The sequence below is a fragment of the Akebia trifoliata genome, chromosome 14 (genome assembly GCF_017979445.1).
Source record: "Akebia trifoliata isolate Shusen 1 chromosome 14, ASM1797944v1, whole genome shotgun sequence".
Taxonomy (NCBI): Eukaryota; Viridiplantae; Streptophyta; class Magnoliopsida; order Ranunculales; family Lardizabalaceae; genus Akebia; species Akebia trifoliata.
Window position 1 is genome coordinate 7,211,107 of NC_141388.1, and position 22,430 is coordinate 7,233,536.

A 22,430-nucleotide genomic window follows, 5' to 3' on the forward strand; every position below is an offset into this window, starting at 1 on the left:
CCGAAAAAATTCAGAATTTTAAATGATTAAAAATCATTGTCTCAATGATGTCAACCAAAACAACTCCAACGTTACGAGACGAGTTACGGAGCTTAAAAACCATGGCTAGGTACTAATAAGTCAAACAAACAACCCCTAAAAGCTCTGTAACTCATTTTTGGATTGAGTGGGAGATTGGAGAAGGAGAAGATGTTGAGGTTGAAGCGTTTGATGACTCTCCACCACCAAAACGCAAACAGGTCCGAAGCTGTTTTTGCAAATCTCCTCCTTGGGAGAAGAGATAGACATGAAGAAGTAAAAGATCTGATCTTTCTCCCTTCACAGAGAACAACTCATCGCTTCTTCGACATTTACCAGGTTTTTCTTCTTTCTCTATTACTCTCTGAATTAAAAAAAATTAAAAATTAAAAGATCTCCAATTTCATCTTTAATTTGATAAAAAAACTTCATCTCTTTGGTTTCTTAGATGGGCAACAAAGCGGCCATCGAGAAGGAGCGTGCCAGACTGTAAGTTTCCCTAAGGCCCTATTTGGATTTCTGCCTTTAAAACTGTGATTCAAACCGGACATGAATGGTTTTTCTTTTGTAATTTAAACTTGGATAATTTGAAAGATAATTAACGAAACAATTTCATATGGGTTTAGGTCAGTTCGGATGAAATGAACAGAGGGTATTTCGCCGACATTTCTGAGCTAAAAAAACATGGTGGCAAGGTAAGGTGCGACATTGATTAAACTAAGGGTCTGTTTGTTGAATTTCCATTTTGGTACCCAAAAAAAAGGAGAGATTTTTAAAACATCAAAACAGGCCCTAAAACTTTCACATTACCATCAGTGTTTCACTGATAACTGTAAAATTTCGCAGTTTAGAATTACGGATACAATGATATTAGTTTTAGATGTTTGGGTATCGTTAGAGGGAGTGCATTTTTTTGAACTGCTACCAGTAATGTCAATTTGTTGATGCGAATTTGTGTAGATTGCGATGGCAAATAAAACTATTATTCCAGCAATTGCGGCCACAAAGTTCCCTGCATTAGAAGTGAAATACTCCGATGGTACAAGTCTTAGACTACCCGTTACTTCTCAAGAAAAAGAGGTTGGAGCTGGTGGTACGATGGTCATCCCTAAGGCGTCTTTACTGTGTCTTTCATTTCGGGCAAGCTCTCAGGTTTGCAAATTTTGGGTTTTTGGATTGTTTGCGCATTAATCCTTTTAATTTGAATAATTAGTAGAATAGAGTATGAAATGGACTACCTGATATACTTAATTAGCCCAATAGCCACATTTTGGAGAAGCAACACGACGATACATCCAAGAAGATCTTACAAATGTATTGATCCGAGATCATTGATAGAGCATTGCTAGTGGGAGCACTATAATTGTTTTTTTTTTGGATTGTTTGTGATGTTGTGGTTGTTGAACTACTATTTAGTCATTGGGTATCCATGCTATTGCTTTAATTTGTAGTAGGAAGCTTTACCCATTATTTGTTGTTTCACTCTCTTGGCAGGTAAGTACTACATGTTGTGAGAAATTAATAATTTCATACATAAAGCAGGGATTGCAATGTGTTTTCATTTCACGAGGAGTTATGTTCTCTGATTTTTTTTACGTGGCCACTTAACTTGGTTTGTTAGTTGGACTTTGAGGATTGTCAGTGCTTCTAGTTCTGATTGTGCAGGTTCCCAGCTGCTTTGTTCTAAGCGAAAGCAAATTCATTTGATCCTGAGAAGCATTTGTGTGATGTATTGTTTTTCCTAATGGATTATAGGATCAAAGTCAACTTATTGAGATTGAATTGTTCAATTAGATTTTGGATGCTTGTTGACAATGAAAAATGAAAAATGTGTAAGTCAACACTTGCCTTGGTGCATGTTTTATTTAGTGTCAATGTTGGACAATGGCTATCAAAGATTGCTAGACTATTCACTCAACAGAATATGAGGAAAAACTTGCAAAATCCTATACTCTTGTTCTTTGGAATATTCTAAACATTGCCTAAGGGGTGTTAAACTGTCCACTCTATTTTATTTTTTTATGAATCTAGGAATGCCAATTATTGTCTGGCTTATCCATTGAAAGTCGAGGCACAGTTTGGTTTTCTCGTTTATAAATGATGTTACCTTTTGTTTTCTTTTCTATCGCAGACAATGATTAATTCTTGGAGTGTACCATTTTTGGATGCATTTAGTGCTTCAGAAGATGTCCGGCTATATGAGGTAATTACAGTGCTCCCCTTCAAAATAAACACTGGTTTCTTATAGAACTTTTGCTTTAATGCATTTTGTTTCCTTTGTTATTTATAACATGGTGTACCTCTTGATCCAATGGTTGATCTTCTCATTTCCAAGTCTGTTTCTCTTAGCATTGCAATTCTGAACCTTACTTTCATGCATCAAACCAACTGAATCATTCATGCAGGATCGAAGGAGCATATAAGTTCCTTACTTACACTGTTATATCATCATGATGGATTTTGACACACCATATGCATATGTTTTTTTAGCTTTCAAGTAAACAAAGATGTTATCTAATTTTCAGGTTTCTTTCATAGAATCTTGGTTCTTATCATTGAATCCAATAAAGAAGCTACTTCTTTGGACAATGCGGAAATCCAATACTGATAGAAAGAATGATACTCTCCAGAGACAAATTGTTTACACATTTGGAGACCACTATTACTTCAGAAAAGAGCTTAAAATATTGAACCTTCTCACTGGGTAAGTTTTTCTGTAATTACCCAACCTTCATTTATCATCATCGGAGCTTATCTCAATGATTTGGGGTTGGCCAAACTAAACCCTCTTCTCCATTCGTTTCTATCCTGAGTCACATCTTCTGGTTTATTGGAAGTGGGAATTGGTTCTGAATAGAGTGGGAATTGGTTCTAAATAGAGTGGGAAACTAAACCCACTTTCAATTACACTACTTTCATTATGCTTTTCTAAATAGAGTGGGAATTGGTTCTGAAGTTGGTCTTATCCATTGTCACTATACAGGTATATTTTCCTGCTCGATAGGTTCGGTAGAATTAGATGGCAAGGTTTTGGATTGGCAACACAAGAAGAGTTGACATCACTTCTTTCGTGCACGTCCCTCTTGATGGAAGAGAAATAAGGCGGACACTTTGAAAAAGGCCAGAGCTTCATCTGATGCGATTTTGAATATACCCAATACTTTAGAAAGAGTGCAGGGGAAAAAACAAATCAGAGGAAGAATGCCCTAAATAATGCTATCTTTTGACTGTTCGTTTTCGATGTTTTCCAGTTATATCTATGCAAATATATTCTGAATTTGTTTGTCGTGGGCTAGCAGTTGTGTTGTGACCCGGCCCCTAGAAGTGACACCTCATGGAGGGCAATCAACATTCTTCCTCTTTTAGTAGTCATCTTGCTTTAGTTTTTGATCATATCTTTTGTTGCCATGCTAAAAATATGAAGTAGTTGAGATTCATTTTGAAAAGAATCGTGCTGGAGTGACCTCAAGATTGTACCTCATATCACACATCCTGATGTGAAAGTGTATAGGAACCATAGATGCTTTTTCCCACGTCTCTCGATGAAAAGCATCTATGGTTCCCATACACTTTCACTTCTGGATGTGCGATGTGAGGTACAATCTTGAGGTCACTTAGGCATTGTTGTTTGGAAATCTTAGTTTTTGTTACATCCTGGTTTTACTCTTGTTCTTTGTTAGATGACCTCGGTTTGACACCAGGACATTAAAGTTCCATTGCTATGTAATCCACTAAACCACGTTGCAGAGCCACTGTTCACTTTGCTGAGCTCGGCTATGGCTCTTTCTATTTGTAATGTATAACTAGTTACTACGCATAAAGTTGCTAATTGAAAAATATGATAATTTTGGTGAATATTCAAGGAAACCAAAATACCCCAACCTTGGGCCAAAAAATTCCATGGTCTTGAACATCTTCAATTTTTAGGATAAAAACTTCAATTTATTTTGAAAACCTTGATTTTTCCACCAGATTGAGATCATATCCGGCGCCCAGGGCCAAGTCTTCCCTAATTATAAAAGGAGTTTATTCAAACACCCTAATTCCTAACCCAACCCATTAAACCAGTTACACAAGTAATTCGTGTTATATGCTTTACAAGCACTGCTCTAAGGTAGACTGCAACCAACCAACCTCCTGCATGCTTATTATTTTGGATCAAAATGACCATTAAACCTGAGAGTTGCAGCAGATGTGGGCCACCAAAACTACAATATCGAAGTTGATTAAAAGCACCTGAAGCACTACCACATGCATGCAAAAAAACATCTGACGCACAATTGCTAACATCTCACATGAAAATGGCGTTTATGAAAGAATACAATGTAGTTGAAGAAACAGTTAGCATGATCATCAACTTAAGTGCCATTTTACAAGCCTAGTATCGTTCTGTGGCCAATCCCACTTCTTACAGCTTCTGGTAATTAAGCTAACACAAAAGGTTACAGATCTAATGGTCCAAAAGCTTCCCAGGCATTCTGATCATCTGACGACAACTGGGGACCACCAAAAATAGCTTCAACCTTCGGCCTTGCAGGTTGATCTCGACCAAGAGGGAAATTCCAAAATGAATCAGAGTACTCGAAAAATAAATAGAAGACAACAGCTGATGCAAGAAAGAGTCCCAATAGCACCAAATATATCTGCCAATCTGCAACAGAAACAGATGAATGTCAGCCCCAAGATCCCAAAGTTACTAATCTCCACACACACACCCCGGATGCATAGACGCGCACTAGAGAGTAGAGAAACACACCGGACGTATGAGAGAGAGAGAGAGAGAGAGAGAGAGAGAGAGAGAGAGAGAGACCTTTCCAATCAGCAGGTACATTTAGTTTGGTTACTACAGCTCCCCATTGAGTAGAATTAGAAAGCACGACCCTGTGGAATTGCATCCAAAACACAGGAACTCTTCAGTAACGCTCAACAAATCAGTGTTTTAAACCAGATTAAGAAGGATAACCGGATAAGAACATCCAAATATTTGACCATGCAAATTCTTGTGTAGGTCATTCAATCAGGCAATTAATCACATACAGCAATCACTATTACATATCCAACAAATGGCATCAGGAAGGAACGTATTGATGGTCTGGCTTGTAAATTTAATTTTGGGGTTACATCAAGAAGCTCCAATTATAGTTCTTAAGAAGATTATACTTGAGACGATAGTCAAACAGATCTTCAAACATATGAGACGGATGATACAAGTTTCTAGCATGTGAAACACAATATTAGAAAGAAAAGAGGTAATCTAATCAGAAAAAAAAAAGTAAAGAATTCTTTCCAAAAATTAATTACAACCAACAGCTGCACACAATGAAAGGAAATTTTAAGCTCCTATCGTGCACACGGTAGCTGCAGTTTACAAGTAGCATAGTCAAATAAAATTGCAGAAAGGACCCACTTATTCGTGGCCTATCCAGCACATCCCCAATAAATCAGCCTAAGCGATGATCACAACCATTTGATCTTAAACCAGGTAAGTTGGGGCTTCATATTGTGCGGAGATGGGAGAACATTTCAATTGCTTGGCTTCAGCTAAGATAAAACCAGAAATGAATACATTCATGAAAATAGGTGATTCAGTAAAGGAAAATGATTCATCATGTGCACCAAAGATCGATGAGAGTGTAAGGAGGAACATGCAGGTCAAAGGTCCTTTAAAGGTGAGAGAAAGGCCAAAGAGGGCATGGGTGGAGGTAGTGAGAGCAGATATGAAGACACGTGAATACAAGACATGGTTTAAGACAATGGAGGAATAGGATTTGTTCAGCCGAACTCAAATATTTGGGACATGGTTTTGACAATGATGATTTCAACAGCTTCACTTCAGCATTTTGGAGGTTGGATCAGATTTCAGCACTCAACCAATAGAATGAGTCGATCCATTTTCATGTCTACAACCTCATTCATTCAATTAAAACAGGAATGAACCGAAACACAGCAGAGTAATAATCGTGAAAGAAAAACACATATCATGGGAACTTCTTTACTCAAACCATAATCCATTATCTTTCAGTGAATAGATCCAATTTTTGTTGATTTTAAACCTATATTAACAATTATTTTATATACTAAAAGAACAATACAAAAGCCAACAAAGATAGGGAAAATATGGGCATTTTTTCTAATACAAAAGAAGCATGTTTCAAGTGGAAATCACCTTTCGCTGGGACAAAACTCTAGTGATGAAATACTTGTTCCAGGGTGCAACCTCTTACTCCAATGGCAGATCTCCATCTTCTTTACTTCAATTACACATATATCACCATCTCTGCTTCCACTGTATTAAGTAAAAAAAAAAACAATCCCATTTATGATGGAACAATCACAAGCTACAGCCCAACTTAGGACGTGCACAATGAATTCAATACTCAATCTACAAAATACAGATATCTAAGTGGTGTGAATCCGGTTCCATATTTATCAACCACTGAGCATCATAAACACCACCTTGTCTGCATAAGAAGTTTGCCAGAAAAAGATATACAACACATGACATAATTATGAATTCAACCAGTTCCTATTAGGTAAAGAGTGTCTTCCTTGTGATAGGAATTGTAGGCCCATGCAATGAACGCAAGGAAACATCTTAGACTCAGAAGCTGGATCAAACAAGGATCCTTCATCTAGAGGGGTTTGGAAGGAAAGTACACCAGAATCATTTTAAGGTCAGGATGGACAGAGTTAGGCGCGTTAGTTAAAAGGGTTGGGCTTGGGCTTGGGCTTAGGGTCGGCGGGGGGAGCGTTAAGTAGGTCAGCCAAGCTTGTTTATGTCTTCAATGTTAAACTTTTAAAATTTAAAAAGGGTATTACATAATGATAATGATGGTATAAGATGAAACAAGAATACCTCCATTGCATGATAAAAACAATATTACAAGGAGGAGGGAGGGGGGGCGATAGGGTTTTCAGCTTAGGATTCATACTATTGAAGGAATTGAGGATTTGGAGATGCTTTTGAGTTTGCTTCAAATTGAAGAATAGTTTATGTTCAATTGAACTCAGAATAAAAAAATAATCATCACTAGAGAGGGGGAGGGGGGGCATCCCATGCCTTGGGGGAATTTTCCCAAATTGAAAATTGTGTTTTTGGAAGGATAGGTGAGAATGCAAGTGGGTAGGTAAGATATTTTACATTTTTCGTTAAACATAATTAAGTTAACAGAAAATTATCCAAAAAAACATTATAATTAAATATAATTATAAAAATGAAAATAAATTTTAAGAATTAAAAAAAAAACAGCAGTTAAACTGACATTTTTAACACAATTTTCGGGTTCAAGGACCAAAATACCCTAAAAAAATGCATGCTTAACAGGCAGCTTGAAAAACTCCAGTTCAACAGTTGTTTTTCGGATTGAAGTAAAAAAAAAGGCCTGTTAAACAGTGTTTTTTTAATGTAAATTGCCGGTTCAAGAGGCATTTCAGTATTGAAGTGAAACAACATCTATTGAACCAGCATTTTACATTGAAAAACACCTATTTAAAATGCGTTTTTCAATGTTTTTAGATGGGTATTTTCGGCATTTCTAAAAAGGACTATTCAACTGATGTTTTGGTTTCTTTTGTGAAAATATCAAATATATATAATATATATATATATATATATATATTTGATAATTTTTTGTTAATGTCGGCAGTGGGCAGTTAGAAGAAAAAGTCTATAAATACAAGGTACCTCGGGATGTTTTTAGTAGACTTGAGTTTATGTGTGAGACTTTCTCTTCAATCTATGGATTGAAAATGTAGATCTGTGGTCTATAGTAACTGCTATGGTTGTTAAACAACTCAGGTTGGTGTCTTATTGCCTATATTTGGAACATCAGTGGTTATTACACCCATTCAAGTTTGTGGCAATGATTTCCCCTTTAATGGACCATTCATCTCTTTTTTGCCTTCTCTTTCCCTCTCTTTGTTTGTATAATTTAGTAGTTGTGATAGTTTGGTGGTGTGTTAGTGGTGCAAATCAGGGGCTCCCTATACCATTATAGACCCTGAATGCATCAAAGGGGATATCTTAGACATTCACCAAAATTCAAAGGGACGTGTACGGGAAAAAATATGTAGTTTGAACTTTGTATATTCCTTCAAAGTGAAAATGGGTTGGCCTCGAACAGCTTGCAAATAGGCCTGAAGCAGTCAGGCAGGATTAGACACACTTGGACATGCAGATTTTTCCCAAGGCTCAACCAAGCCTGGATTGGTCCATTGACACCCTTAATATAATGTCAGTTTTAATCAGATTCATCATAATCATCAAAGCCTTATCCAAAAAAATTTGGGTGGGTTGAACGAGTCTTGCTCCTCCATTTGATTCTGGTTAGTTTTAATCAGACTAAGTGTCCTAAAAATTACTCTCAAGAACAAAAATAAGTGCACACATTCACAACATTAAGATCACAAAAGAATTGGGTCCAAGATTGATAAATAGATTGAAAAGATGTTGCTGCACGATTCATAATTAAAAGGCAGTTTAGCTTATGTACTTACAGAGCAAGATATTTCCCATCCAAGCTGATGGACAGGACAGAAGCAGGTTTTCTAAGTAGCTTCTTGTGTCCAATTCTATTCCAAGTACTGATATCCCAGACAGCAGTTACTGCTTTGTTACCTGTTGTTGAGATCCAGCGAAAATAAAAAACAATAAAGAAGGAAAAAATGGAAGGCGTACATTGTTTTCTTCTAAATAAGGACCAGCTCACCTTGTTGGACAGTGCAAAATAGGAATGGCTTAGTCCCATCTCGGGAAAATCGACAACATTCAATCTTCTCATCCTACATATGCAATCCATGCACAACAAACATCAAAAAATGTTTGGCATAATACCACCTATGATTGTTGTAGAAGATAAAATAATTTATACCGAGTTGCGAGTCAGAGAAGTCAATGGAACACCATCATTTGTCTTCCATATTCGTGCAGACCCATCAATAGATGTCGAAGCTAAGAACTCTGAGTCTAGGCTGGAGAATGGATAAAAAGTTTCAAAACATAAACAATCATTCTAATATGAAATGCGGGGATGAGTGATTGAACAAACACAACAAGATACTTCCCTGTCACAAAAAGATGCTTCTGTTAAAGATTTCATGATCCATTATGATGGTCAAGTCTCTTGGGATTTTGGTTTTAAAAAGAGCTTTACTGATTGGGAGGTTCAAGAGGTTACTAGGCTAATTGAAAATATCTCTAAGACCCATATTAATACCTCTTTACAAGACAATCGTGGGTGGGATGTTAATAAGAATAAAGAGTTCTCCATCAAATCCTTCTACAATGCTTTGGACTCCACTAATCTTTCCACATTTTCCTAACCTTCACCTTTTCCTGATAGGGGTACAAAGATTCCATCCAGAATATCTTTTTCATTTGGTCCACAACCCTTAAAAAAAATTCTTATTACAGTCATCGTCATGGCAAGGAAAATTACTCTGGTTGATTTCTAAATTTGTTTGTAAATCAAATAGAGAATTGGTTAATCACCTTCTTATCCATTGTTCCTTTGTTAGAAAGATTTGGTATCATTTTCTTTCGTTATTCAAGATATCTTGGTGTTCTCTGTTTTGTCTTGGCTCTTTTCCAGAGTTGGGTGCTCAATGGTAGCACTATCAAAAATTGAATCATGCGGTTGTTAACCCCTCTTGCAGCTTCTCGGGGCATTTGGAAGGACCAGAATAATAGGGTCTTTGAAGGGAAAAAGCATCATTTACACGAAGTCAATTTGGAAAATTGGGGTTGACCTTCTCCTGGAGTAAATCTTTTGAGGAATTTAAAGGAACTTTCTTCGAGGATTTTATTTTTCGAAGGGATTTATTATTTTCTTCATAACGTTGTTGTATTTGCTCTTGTATGTTTTATGTTTGTTACATTTGTTCTTGGGGCTGATCTTCTCAAGGAGTAAATCTTTTTTTGCTCTTGCAAGGTTCAGACTTCAGTTTACAGAATCAAACCTATGTAATTCTCATTTGCTGATAAGAAAGACAACAATCACTTAATAAAAACCTACTGAAAACTATTTAGGCAGTCATTAAAAAAAATATAAATAATTGACTGAAAATTACAATAATAACTCCTAAGCCAAGTCACACAAACGCATGCACAGAGTAGTTTTAGAAACATTGTGTTTTAAAGATGCAGTCATCCAAATGCACACAAAGTTTTTGAAAGGCTCATCGGTACATAAATGACTTGGCAAGTCCTTTTGTGCAAGCAAACTTATGTTGTGGATGAGTCTCATGCCTACTTTCCATGTTTGCAAATGAGTGAAGCATATACAAATAATGAAATACTTTCTTAAAAGAAAAAGGAAGCTAAAGACTAGTTATATCCTGCTTATGTAGACCTGCAAAATACAAGATATATAAATGAATGTTACATATATAGGCTTGCATGACACAAGTTCAGTTGGTTGGCACATAGCAATGCAACTTTGAGGTCATGCATTCAAGCCCAGCTTACCTATGAAAGAATGAAAAAGAGGAAAAGACATGCATGACACACAACACAAATGTATACAATTTCCCACCTAAAATCCAAATCTCGGAAGGACTTGTGCACTCTTGGTTCGTCTAGAAGGATGCGTAGGCTTGGCCATTCAAAAATTCTAAGATGCCCATCCTATAAAAATAATAACAAAAATGAATTAGAGATGAGAGGGCCAGCAGATAAAATTTATACACCATAGGAAACTTCCTATTAGATTGTCACTTCCAGTCATGAACAATCAATTCCTGTAAAAAAATGTAGGATACAACATAATATATTATCTTCATAAGTTTACTAAATAAAGAACTTCATTGAAGAACGACATTTGTCCGGACAAACAAAATATAGAAATAAAGGTACTACAAAGTGGAGTTCTCAAATGGAGAAATTAACTATAAAGAAATAGGATAAGTCATTAAAGAAAGCTGTTTGAGATGGTTTAGGTACGAACAAAGATGACCATAAACAACACTAGTGAGAAAGGGTGCTTTGGTATGAGGTGAAGGCTCTAAAGGAGCAAGAAGAAGGCCAAAAATGACATGTACAAAGGCAGCACAAAGAGATATGAAGGCATGTGCCTTGACTGAAGATGTAACTTAAAAAAGAGTTGAACGGTGAAATAGGATTCATAATGATGAAATAACGCTTTTAGAATAATATAAAAGACAATGTTTAGGTGTGCACACCAGAAAATGTTAGCATTAGTAGGTCGATTAGATAATCATGGATTCAATATCAAAGCATATCATAAGAATGGTTGCAAGGAGAATACGTACATCCCCACCAATGGCGAATCTAGAACCATCAGCACTAAAAGCTAAGCATTTCTGAGGACCAACACCTTCAAGAGGAGTAAGATCTTTGGCCAAAAGCTTTATATTTTCTTCTCGAGCACACAACTCGAACAATCTGTATGTTACAGAAACCTCTCATTTTGTGTTTTTTGCTAGTAAAAAGAAGCAATCTACAATTATAATAAAAAGCAACTAAATAATCCGATCCTCAATCCCATATGAAATTTCAATTGTTATAAATAAAGAGAGACGGAGACTATCATGTACGACACTTGTAGAAGTGCTAGGGTTTCATCAATTAAACCAATTTAATAGAAACACCACAAATTAATACTTGATCGCGCTTTTTAGGTTAAATAACAAATTAAAGTTACTATATATGCCCTAATTGAATTTAAATGAGACAATCGAGATAGATAAAGGTCGAAAGAAGTTAGAACTCACTTGCAACCAGAGGTGGTGGTGGAGCAAATGATGTCATCTCCGCTTGGATGTACGGCAACACTCACAATATCACCATCTTCGCATACGTATGTAGCCTTCGATGAATCAGACGAAGAACAAATTAAGAAAGTTCAGGAGAATCAGAAGTGATGCTTAAACCCTAATTACCAGCACAGAGAGAGAGAGAGAGAGAGAGAGAGTAACCTTGGGAGAAGATGAGAGACAAGTAGTTTTGGCATCGAAGGAGAAGATCTCGAGTAGAGACGGAGAAGAATCACCGTGCCTCGACTTTCCTATGACGACGAGATGCGCGTTCTCGGGCCGTCGGATCCAGGACGAACACGTGACCGAACCCTGTAGCGACGCACTCCTCTCCATCTCCATGTCTCTCTCGATCTCGAAGGAGCAGATAGTGTTGTTGGTGGTGGTGGTGGTAACGATGTGAACTTCGTTGACGCCTATTTATGTAGAAAGTAAACAGACGAGAATAACGGATATTCGGTCATAGTTAGCGGGAAGGCCGGTCGCGAAGTAGCATGCCTACCAGATTTTCCAGTTGGTTTCTTCGCTCTTTTTTGGCGGCAAGTTCAGATAGATTAGAGTGGGACCCAGCCTTCCATTGGGTCCACCTCTCCAACCGTTAATTTCTGACCGTTTGATCCATCTAACGAGCAATTGCAGACAGACGGCTGGAATCAATTGGGGATCAAAAATCAACCCACACTCTTGCCCAATCCAAGTCGGGTTGTTTGGTTAATATATTTCTCATTAATACTAAGTATTTTAAGTATTAGTAAGGATTTATATGAAGATAAGTGACTTATAAAAGATTTAAATTTAAATTTTTTTTTTTTAAAATGTGTTTCAAAAGTTTATATACATGAGATTATAAGTAAATTTAAAAAGGGAAGAAATATAATAATATTAATTAAAATAATTATTTTTTTATATTAATAATATAATTTTTAAATAAAAAATATTTAAAATTATAATATAATCATTGTATGACAATATAGAATTATATTTAAAATAAAGCATTAATAAGAAAGATTGATTATTTATCTAATAAAAATAATCATATATTAGTTTTGATGTATATATAAACAAAAGTATACACATTAAAATATGAATTGTGAGTGTGAAAGAAATTAAGATGTGAAATATTTTTAAATTATAATCATATTAAGATCGCGTTAAAGCAAATCAGGTTAGCCAATACCTATGTTAACTCTTAACCTGATTTGAGTTTAAAAAAAAAAAATTATTGCTCGAATCCAAAATCGAACCCAAGCTAACTATGCCCAAACATGACCCAAGGTCGGGTTTAGGTTTTGCCCGCCCAAGTTCCAACCCTAGTTGAGATTATTTTAGACAAGGTTTATTAGATAATTGCTATTGACACCCGAAGTTTACTTATTACACCCAATTTCTTAAATGATTTATCTACCCTAATTAAAGATTAAAACACAACATTTGCAAAATTACAGAAGTTTAGTTCAAGTTATTATTTCAACGTTACAAAACTTTATAACACATTGGAAGCACTTCAAAAACAATTGTTTACGGTTAGGATTGAGCCCATATAAAGTCCTAAATCTAACAAATAAAAATCTAAAAAAACATACAACAAGAGAGTTTCTACCGACACCCCAACTTTTACTTATTTTCAGACATTAACTTTTTCTATAGGAATGTAATAAGTAAAAGTTGGGGTGCCAATAGTGTGGTTAATTGATTTTCGAGTTCGAAAATCAATACTACGTGAATTTGAAGCCGCCACCATTCTTTTTTAGAAAATGATGTGAATGGACATTCGAAAGATAGTTTTAGAAATTGATTTTTTTTTCGTAATGATTCTCGTACGAATAAGGTACTAATCTACCTAAGATCTAATAAAGGAGTCTATTTAAAAAATAAGAAAAGTGTTAGGCACCTTATTTTCTTCACCTTAAATTTGATCATTTTTGAAAAATAAAAGAAAAAAAAGGGAAAATTTGATTTTGTACCATTGAGTTCGAAGGACTTTAATTTCGACTTAGATCATGAGAACTTTCTTTTTGAAAAAAGAGTCTTATCCATATCCATGCTTTGAGAACATAACTTGAAAACATGTGGACTTATTTTGTTAAGGACCCATTTTTATGGAATGAGAGGTCCAATTTCCTTTAGCCTCAAAAATATTTTTGTGGTGAGTGCAAAGTGTAGAGATTTTTTTTTTAAAGAAAATTTTGAAAAATAAGCTTTTTACCCCTACTCTTTCGATTGAACTGAAGCTCAATCTATTGGGTGTAAGGAAAAGTATTCACTACATCCTAAGGTTGTTTTAAAATACAAAAGAAAAGACAAGGAAGATAGAAGAGGGAAAAATGTAAAGGAGAGAAGGGGGATTAATGTATTTTTTTTATCTTCACCCTACCTTATTTTTATTTCTCTTATTTGATTTTCCTTTTTTATATTCAAATGAAAGTGAAAGGTATTTTAGAGTAGGAATTGAAGTTATGAGATGAGAGGTTCTTTAGATGGATTGAGAAAGACGATGGAGAGAGAGAGAAAGAGAGAGAGAGAATTCTAAGACTTGAGAGAGTTTAGAGAGTTGAGAAATGGGAGTTTGAAATTTTTGAAACTTGAAAAATGAGGTTCAAGCATGGGGAATTTTGTGAGAAAGGGATGAGTTTTTATAGGTTTTTTATATGACTTTTAAGGGTAAGATGGGGAGAAAGTAGAAGATGGTGGAAATTGACTTGGGATTTAGGAGTATTTTGGTTGGGTTTTAAAGTTAGTGGAGGGTAGAAGTGATAAATGGGGTGAATGAATCTTTTGACCAATGTTGAGTACTTTGACCTATATGGGTTGGATTTCTTAACCCATAACTTTGTCGAGTGTGGGTCAAGTCAAAGTGGAATGAGGTTGATTAAGGGAATAATTGATGTGAGGGGTTTGATTTTGGGAGGATAAAGGAGATGATACCATGTGTCCCAAACATGAGTATGTGTTGGTTAGGTGAGTTGATTAAGGAAATGGGGGATAACTTGTGATGGGATTTTGGATGAGATGATTAGGTTTATGACATGTAGTGTGGTGGGAGGAGTTGTATGTGTAGCTTTTGGAGATGATGATTAGGTTAGGTTGATTAATTTGAGAGATTAAATGTGGTGATGACACATGTTCATTTTGTGATAATGGACTTTTGTGACTTGTTGAACACTTGAATTGGATTTTAAGGTAGTGTTGGCCTTGGATATGGACATACATAGGGTATTGACTTGGGTAGATTTTTGTAAGTTGGGTCCTGGGTAAGGATTTAAAATTGGTTAAGGCTTAGGTCATAATTTGATTTAAGATAAAATTAGAAAGGATTTTGAGCTTAGAAGTGGTTTAAGATTGGTGGATTCTAAATAAGCTTGATAATGAGTTTAGGACTTGATTCCAAGTTTAGGGTTAAAATGATGATGGATTGAGAAGATGAATTGGTTTAAAAGTTAGATAGGCTTATTGTGGGTCTATAAAACTATTAGAAGTATTTGGGCCTTTATTTGGAATGAAAATCAATTTTTGAGGGCTTGGGCCCTTAAGCCAATTTTAATGTTTAAACATAAGTTTTGGGTTTTTTTTTTGCATTGGGCCTATTCAAATTATGGTGTTTACAAATAATAACTCTCTTTTATTAACCTGGCCATATGATTCATTAAATACACATTAGAAATAAACATTCGAGGGTATTTTTTATAGAAATATTAATTTTCAATAGGTATTTAATGCATTTTAATGTGTGGTCTTAGGGATTCTCCCTTGACCTGCATCTTGTCAATGACTAATAGAAATGACCTAAATGCCTCTCTTCTATTTCTAGAAAAAAAAAAAAAAATCTTTGATTTTTCTAGCAAAGGTTGCTATTAACATCTATGATAAATAAGTCCGACTTTTGAAATTTTTGAAGGAACCCTCCTTGTTACAAGACACGTGGCTTTTTTGTATTTATTTCAGATCTCTACTTTTTCCTTGATATTTGGGATATCTCCTTGGAAACACCATGTGTAATCCAGAGGAGAGAGTTCTACAGAAATTTTGAAGCAAGATGGCCTCCTTAAAGATTATGTCTAATGTCTTTGTCTTTTACTTCCTTGAAAACAATTTAAGGACAAAAAAAAAAAAAAAAACTATCTTGTTATTGAGTTTTGAAGATTGAAGGAGATAGAATCCTAAGGCCCAAGATGAGGATTGCGAATTTTATCAAAGAGGTTGAAGTTGATTTACTATCGAAAGAAAAATCAATGGTTTTTGGATAGAGATTGAAATTGTCAACCCTGATGCACGATCTCTCTACGGGAAAAACTTTGAAACAGACATCCCGCTTTAAAATTTTGAAGAAACCCTCTCATTTGAATTCCGCGTGGTGGAGTAATTCCAAATTTTGATAAAAATGTAGGGATGCGAAATGAATACAAAGTGCCACATGTCTTGTAACGAAGAGGGTTCCTTGAAAATTTTGAAGCGGCCTCGGACTCGTCTCTCTACTTACAAACAATCTCCCTATTGAACTAATTGAAGAGGACATCCTAAATTTTACAACCAACATAACAAAACTCGCTATCCGAGACCCATTTAATTATCGGGAAGTGTTAAACCCAATTCAAGTTTAAGATTGAGCTTGGGACCGCAAGTTTGGGTTGCAGGTTGGTGTACGATGAATAAATCGGCCCCAATAGTTGTCGGTAGGGCTAGGCCTGGAGATAGGTATGTTATTTGGGCTTGGGCCAGTCCGACCATTAAACGGGCTGGTTTGTACCTCATATCTCACTTTTCTGATGTGGAATTGTGTAGAAACCATAGAATCTTTTTATTGAGATATGAGTGCAAATGCATATATGATTCCCACTAGGGCTGTCAACGGAAGCTTATCGGTTTGGATACAATAATATCCAAATCCGAATTCAAATCCGATGGATGTTCTAAAACTCAGTCCGAATTTGAATCTAATTATCCTATTAGATATTGGATTAGAATTCGAATAATTTGTTTTTAAAAAAAAACACAATTTTTCCTTATCCAACTGATTTTTCAATATTAAAAAATCAATTATATATTATATTATTTATATAATAAATAAAATAAATAATATTTATTATATATTATTCTGAATAGGATTCAAAATTTTAATATTTGAATATGTATCCGATAAGGATTCGAAATTATAAAACTTTCTGAATCCAATATCCGAAATTTTGGGATAATATCTGATTTTCCGAATTCGAATTTTCAACTATCCATTAACACCCCTAGTTCCCACACACTTCCATATCAAGAAAAGTGAGATATGAGGTGCAATCTTAAGCGATAGCCCCACATCGCCTAAGTATCATAACCTTGGGACGAACCTCACCTTACAAGTTGGTTTTATGAGGAGTTAGGCCCATGGCCTTCTAATGATATCAGAGCAGGTAACCACAGGAATGTAGAAAACATATTACACGTGAGGACATGGCCTGGGTATGATAACCTTAGGCTATGTATAAATTTGGGGTAATCTCCACCTTACAAGCCGGTTTTGGGAGGATGAAAAGTTTATATGGGTACATGAATACCTAACATGAACTTTATGCAAATTTTACACATAAAATACAAACCCATCTTCTGTTCTCGAAACATTTCTATTCGATTTGATTAGGATCATTTATGAGACCCATTAAAAATTTGGGCTGCGACCCACGTAAATCTGAACATATACTGAAATTTCATCGGACAATATTGAATTTTTGTTTAATCTAATGGAGTGGGTTTGGTCCCAAGAATCTTCATCCAATAGCTATTGTATTAGTTCCAAATTATCCCTAATCGAACAATCCAGAAAAGTTGCGACAATTAATTAGTCCATAACAAATTTGTACATCGATGACATTTCTTAATGAGAATAGTTAGATTATTATTATATAGATAAGACCTGAGTCGAGAAGCCATAAATCGGCAAGAAGATGTCAATCGAATTCAGTATGAAAGCAATACAAGTATCACCTAGCCCTAATACATGGCTATATTTGCATATAAAATTTCTCCATTAAAAATGTATATATGCAACATATAATCATAATTAACTAGAAGAGTGGTTGAATTAATTCTTATTGGATAGTTTACAAAAGATTTCTTGTTTGAGGATTTAGTGTAACCTCTCTTGCAAGAAAAGGTCAGCATAAGTTGGTAAGGAGACTTGGGGCAATAGAAATGCCCCCTAGTCCTATACCCTAATGTTCTTTACTCAATCTACAGCTGGTACAGATTTATGTGACCAATAAGAAGAATAGTTGGTGACACGTGTCGTGTATTTAAGGTACAAATGAAGGGAGAGACTTAAGATGGATTGCAACATCACACCACTAAAGATTAGAAAAAACTAAATTGTTAGGTACCATATGCTATAAACATATAATGAAATATAAGTATTGGTCAACCCAAATAGTGGCTTGTGATGCATTTTTGGATCCCACTAATCCAAAAAATGTTTAATCCACCCTTTGACGAACTAATAGAAAAAAATCAAGGAAGTAGGATATTTCTAACCTTTGAGTTAGTCAAAGATTTCTAGATTTAGGTGAGAGAACAATTGAAATGATTTGATAATGTTCAATGAATGAAAATTATTATCCCAATTCAGAGAAATATTCAATTTGAAAGTTTTAAAAGAAAAAAAAGTTAATAGAGAAATAGTTTGAACAAGAATTGGGATTTCCTGACTAATTTTTTTCACTCCGTTGACATGGCAAGAGCACAGAACATAGATATTTTTATTTGGGATACACAACGACAAAAGATCAACGGTTCTGTGCACTTATCACGTCAGACGAGTGAGAAAATTTTAGTCTAAAAACCATTAGTGTTTGAACAAAGAATCATGATCCCTTAACTCTTAAGAATGACTCATGAAAAAAATCATGATCCCAATCATTTAAATGCAAAATCCAATGGTTGAGATTTATTTTCAGGATAAGTATCTCTGAGATTTGTGTTATCAAAATACTCATAAATCTCAACCATTTGATTTTATATTTAAAGGGTTGAGATCATGTATTTTTTTTTTTTTTCTTATAGGAGTCAACGGATTCCAACCCTTGAACAAATATAAGCACTCTTTCAATATATAAAATGTGATTCTAGACAGAACAATTAGAGAGTAAGCTTCGTTTAATCAAATCCAAAAGCTTTCGAACAAGATGATGTGGTTAGAAGTGGGTTGAAAACTCCTACGGTCAATGGATCAATCCATCAAAGTGACAAATCGCAATATCTGGCATAATTGACTTATGAACAAATGATTACTATGAACACCTCATTAATTGGAATTATTATATATCAAAAGTCAACTTGTTTAGATCATTACCATTTGGTCAAAAGCATGGATGGCCAAAATAAAAATGGAAATGAAATTTAGAAAAAGTTTCAAATAGGATACCCATAGCCATCCACTAGAGTTGATGTTGATCTTGTTAATATCTTAAAGGGGAACTGTTCAATGTGGGCCCTGATACACTCAAGACCAGACCAGCCTTTTAAAGAAAACCTACACTAATCCCTAGAAAAGTGTGTCGAGAAATAAAAAATATTCTTATTTACATGTGAGAGTTATTAATCAAATATTTATAAAAACAATAAAGCACAAAAGAATGATAAATAAAAGAGCTTTTATTAAAAACATAATAAGATGATGAAAAACAACTTTTATAATAAGAATATATATAAATATAAATATAAATATTATTCCTCCCAAGTTTAAGATACGCATGGGTGCGCTGTGCGCATTCAACAAACAGAGAACATTTTTTTGCGTGTATAGTGCACGGTATGCGTAGTGCGCACTCCTCTCTGAGGCGGGAACTTTCTTCCCTACTCCCGGTCAAAGTTAGTGTCTGAAAAATATAGGAAAGCTCAACTCGCTTCCTTTTTTTTTCATTCCAATGTTGACCACTCAACTTAAAGGGTGATTTAGACGTAGCCCTTCATATTTTGATGAATATTTGAGATACCCCTATGTTTTTAAACTGATTTCACGCCCTCATTGACCTCAGTCATCTCCAATAGAATAATCAAAATGACACACCTTCAACATTGTGTGAAAATAAAAAATAAAAATCTTCAATCTCTTTGGAGATTTGACTCTTCATTGTCAACCTTAATATTCCATCTACTTCAGTCTCCAAGCCTCAAGAACAAGATATAATTTTTGAAAAAGTAGAGATGATATTTTGGGTAGAAAATCAAGGGTTTTCTATTGAGTTGTGATCCAAAATAGTGTCTCGTTTCTATAACAACAAACAGTGTATAAGTGGCATTTTGTGATTGGGATGTGTGCCATGTAGGAAACGGCTTGATCAGGAGTCAAATGTGTTTTCAACACCTACCAAAAAGATGTCACGATGACACCATTATGAATCCTAACTCTTTCTATTAGGGCTTAAAATCTACGTTACCTAGTTCATCGACTCACTATATTTAAATTCAAGTATGTAGTTTATCACTCTGGAACAAACTTAGTTGGTAGGGTTAAGGATCATTCATTCCTTGGTTTTCTTACATTCTTTTATTTTATTTTTAACTTACTTTGCTTGTGCATATTTATCATTCAAGCGTGCAAATTATAAGTTAAACTATAACGTTAAAAAATTTAAAGAATAAACGTTTGAGAAGATGTAATAAAATTACAGACATTGCGAGGGTATTTTTCTTAAGAACCTTTAGGCCTATCTTTAATCGCCAATTGATGCTCCCACCAGAGGTTTCTAAATACACTCCGAAGTTGTGTACCATCTTTGCCTTGGTTGAACTCTTATCTATAAATTTCTTTGAAATCTTGTTAAATCCGTGATTTCTTATTTTTGTATATCTCCTCAATTAGAAGTTTTCCATTAGGAAACAAATGTATTATTATTAAATATTTGGGTTATTCTCATTCTTCGTAAATAACAACCAATTAACCACATTCTTTGAAATCGTACAGTAACTTGGGTGGCCCTCTTTATGGGATTTTTATTTTTTGATGGGACTTACTCGCATAATTTGAAATCATGATGAGATGATATTTTAAAGAGTCGTGTTGAAGTGACCACAGAATTATACCTCATATTGCACTTTCCTGGAGCAGGAAAGTTTATAGGAACCATAGATGTTTTTCACTCATATCTCGATAAAAATTATCTATGATTCTTACTCTCTTCCACGTTAGGATAGGAAGTACAATCTTGAGGTCACTTTAGCATTAGTTTATTTTAAATTCTAACCTTAATGACGTGATAGAAGATTTTCTCTTTATATTTATATGTTAAGAAGGAAAATGAAGAAATAATTAATTTTTTTTTTTTAAAGTCGTGCTAGAGTAACATTGAAATGTACATCGTGTGAGACATTTTTGATGTAGATGTGTGTCAAAATCAGAGATGCTTTCAATGAGATACGATTTTTTATTATTTTTTTTGTTTTTAAATATCTTATCTAACAAAATATCTAATATTTTGACTATTGATTTGTGAAAGTGTATGAAAAAATTGAGGTGCATTCACCAACTTGAATGGTATGCCTAAATCACCCCAACTCGAAATACCGAACATGTCCCTAGCAATTTATTTTAGAGAGTTTCTATTGCCACACCAACTTTTGCTAACACCACCCCAATTATATGATGATTCTTTAGTGATTTACATAAAAAATAAATTGGGGTGGCATTAACAAATATTGGTCTAGCAATAAGATCTCTCTTACTTTATTAGAGAAAAGGAAATTTTGTTAGATAGATAGGGTCATATTAGTCTACCAATTATTGAAAGGCGGAGAAAGTCCCACAGCCCTACTTTCCATTTTCCTTGTTCCACGTCGCTCGATGATTTTTTCTAAAACAGTTTAATTTTCTTATTGCCAATTACGTCAAGTTCCTACAGCACAAAATACCACGTGTCTGCCACGTGGCATACTCTTTTGATCAAATCTAACGGTTATAAAACATCAATCATGTGGTCATCAAACAAAGTGTGGACCAAATTGACACGTGGCACTGAAAAAAGTGGATGAGTTGATTCATTCTACTTTATAAAAGAGATGTAACAATGACTATTTGTTTCGAAACTGGATAAAGTGGAATTAATTAGATTAAAAAAAATTGAGTTTCAACTCTAACTAAAATGCGCATGATGAGGACATGTTAATGACCGACATCACTATGGATCTTTATTAGTGGGTCACGGGCTTCTTTTTGATAATAAATGATTCAAAATTAATTCTTTCTTAATTGATTGGGATCATGGTTTAAAAAATCATCTGATGTCGAGATGATTCATCATCGTTTGAGTTATCTCAATATCATTCGTGAATTAAACAACATGTCATGATCGAGTTCTCCTCTCCTTCCTCTTCTTTTTATTTGGTTCTTTCTTATTTAAAATTTTGGATGAAAATTATTTATAATTTTTTTTTTAAATGTTTCGTAAAATTCTTTGAATAAGAGATTATTTGATCGATATATAAATGAATTAATTAATGAAAAATATTGAATTACCTTCCTTTGACATTACCTCGAAAAAATCTATCATACTTTGTATCCTACCACATTAATACCGTGTTGAAGGAAGCTAATCTAGAACGATTTTTAACAAATATACTAAATTTTATTTTTTTCAATATTTAAATAGGTTGAAATCTAAAAATAT

General features: G+C 34.6%; 2 protein-coding genes across 3 annotated transcripts; one reads left to right on the plus strand and one right to left on the minus strand.

The window, feature by feature from the left end:
* Positions 1 to 68: 68 nt before the first annotated feature.
* Positions 69 to 3,411, plus strand: LOC147385919 (ATPase complex subunit). Of its 2 annotated transcripts, none has more exons than XM_086422611.1 (7): positions 69 to 357; positions 467 to 507; positions 650 to 713; positions 979 to 1,170; positions 2,150 to 2,221; positions 2,544 to 2,722; positions 3,002 to 3,411. In XM_086422611.1, the coding sequence occupies exons 1-7, from the start codon at positions 190 to 192 to the stop codon at positions 3,117 to 3,119; spliced, it is 834 nt and encodes a 277-aa protein (XP_086278737.1). In that variant the 5' UTR covers positions 69 to 189; the 3' UTR covers positions 3,120 to 3,411. The 2 variants fall into 2 exon arrangements, with proteins under 2 accessions (XP_086278737.1, XP_086278738.1); XM_086422612.1 differs by having other exon boundaries at positions 259 to 357; positions 645 to 713.
* An 877-nt stretch (positions 3,412 to 4,288) lies between these two features.
* On the minus strand, positions 4,289 to 12,321 carry PHF1 (phosphate transporter traffic facilitator1). The gene is made up of 10 exons (XM_086422610.1): positions 11,953 to 12,321; positions 11,749 to 11,843; positions 11,287 to 11,419; positions 10,551 to 10,642; positions 8,889 to 8,988; positions 8,727 to 8,799; positions 8,515 to 8,635; positions 6,185 to 6,304; positions 4,829 to 4,899; positions 4,289 to 4,669 (listed from the first exon to the last, which is right to left on the minus strand). Exons 1-10 carry the CDS (start codon positions 12,130 to 12,132, stop codon positions 4,461 to 4,463), a joined length of 1,194 nt encoding a protein of 397 aa, XP_086278736.1. The 5' UTR covers positions 12,133 to 12,321; the 3' UTR covers positions 4,289 to 4,460.
* Between the last annotated feature and the right edge of the window lie 10,109 nt (positions 12,322 to 22,430).

Coding starts and splice junctions, on each gene's coding strand:
- LOC147385919 (XM_086422611.1), top strand. CDS start 190: ATGTTGAGGTTGAAGCGTTTGATGACTCTCCACCACCAAAACGCAAAC. Junction 358..466: donor GCTTCTTCGACATTTACCAG/GTTTTTCTTCTT, acceptor TTGGTTTCTTAG/ATGGGCAACAAAGCGGCCAT. Junction 2,222..2,543: donor AAGATGTCCGGCTATATGAG/GTAATTACAGTG, acceptor TCTAATTTTCAG/GTTTCTTTCATAGAATCTTG.
- PHF1 (XM_086422610.1), bottom strand. CDS start 12,132: ATGGAGATGGAGAGGAGTGCGTCGCTACAGGGTTCGGTCACGTGTTCG. Junction 11,420..11,748: donor ACCACCACCTCTGGTTGCAA/GTGAGTTCTAAC, acceptor TGTAACATACAG/ATTGTTCGAGTTGTGTGCTC. Junction 10,643..11,286: donor GATTCGCCATTGGTGGGGAT/GTACGTATTCTC, acceptor TTATTTTTATAG/GATGGGCATCTTAGAATTTT.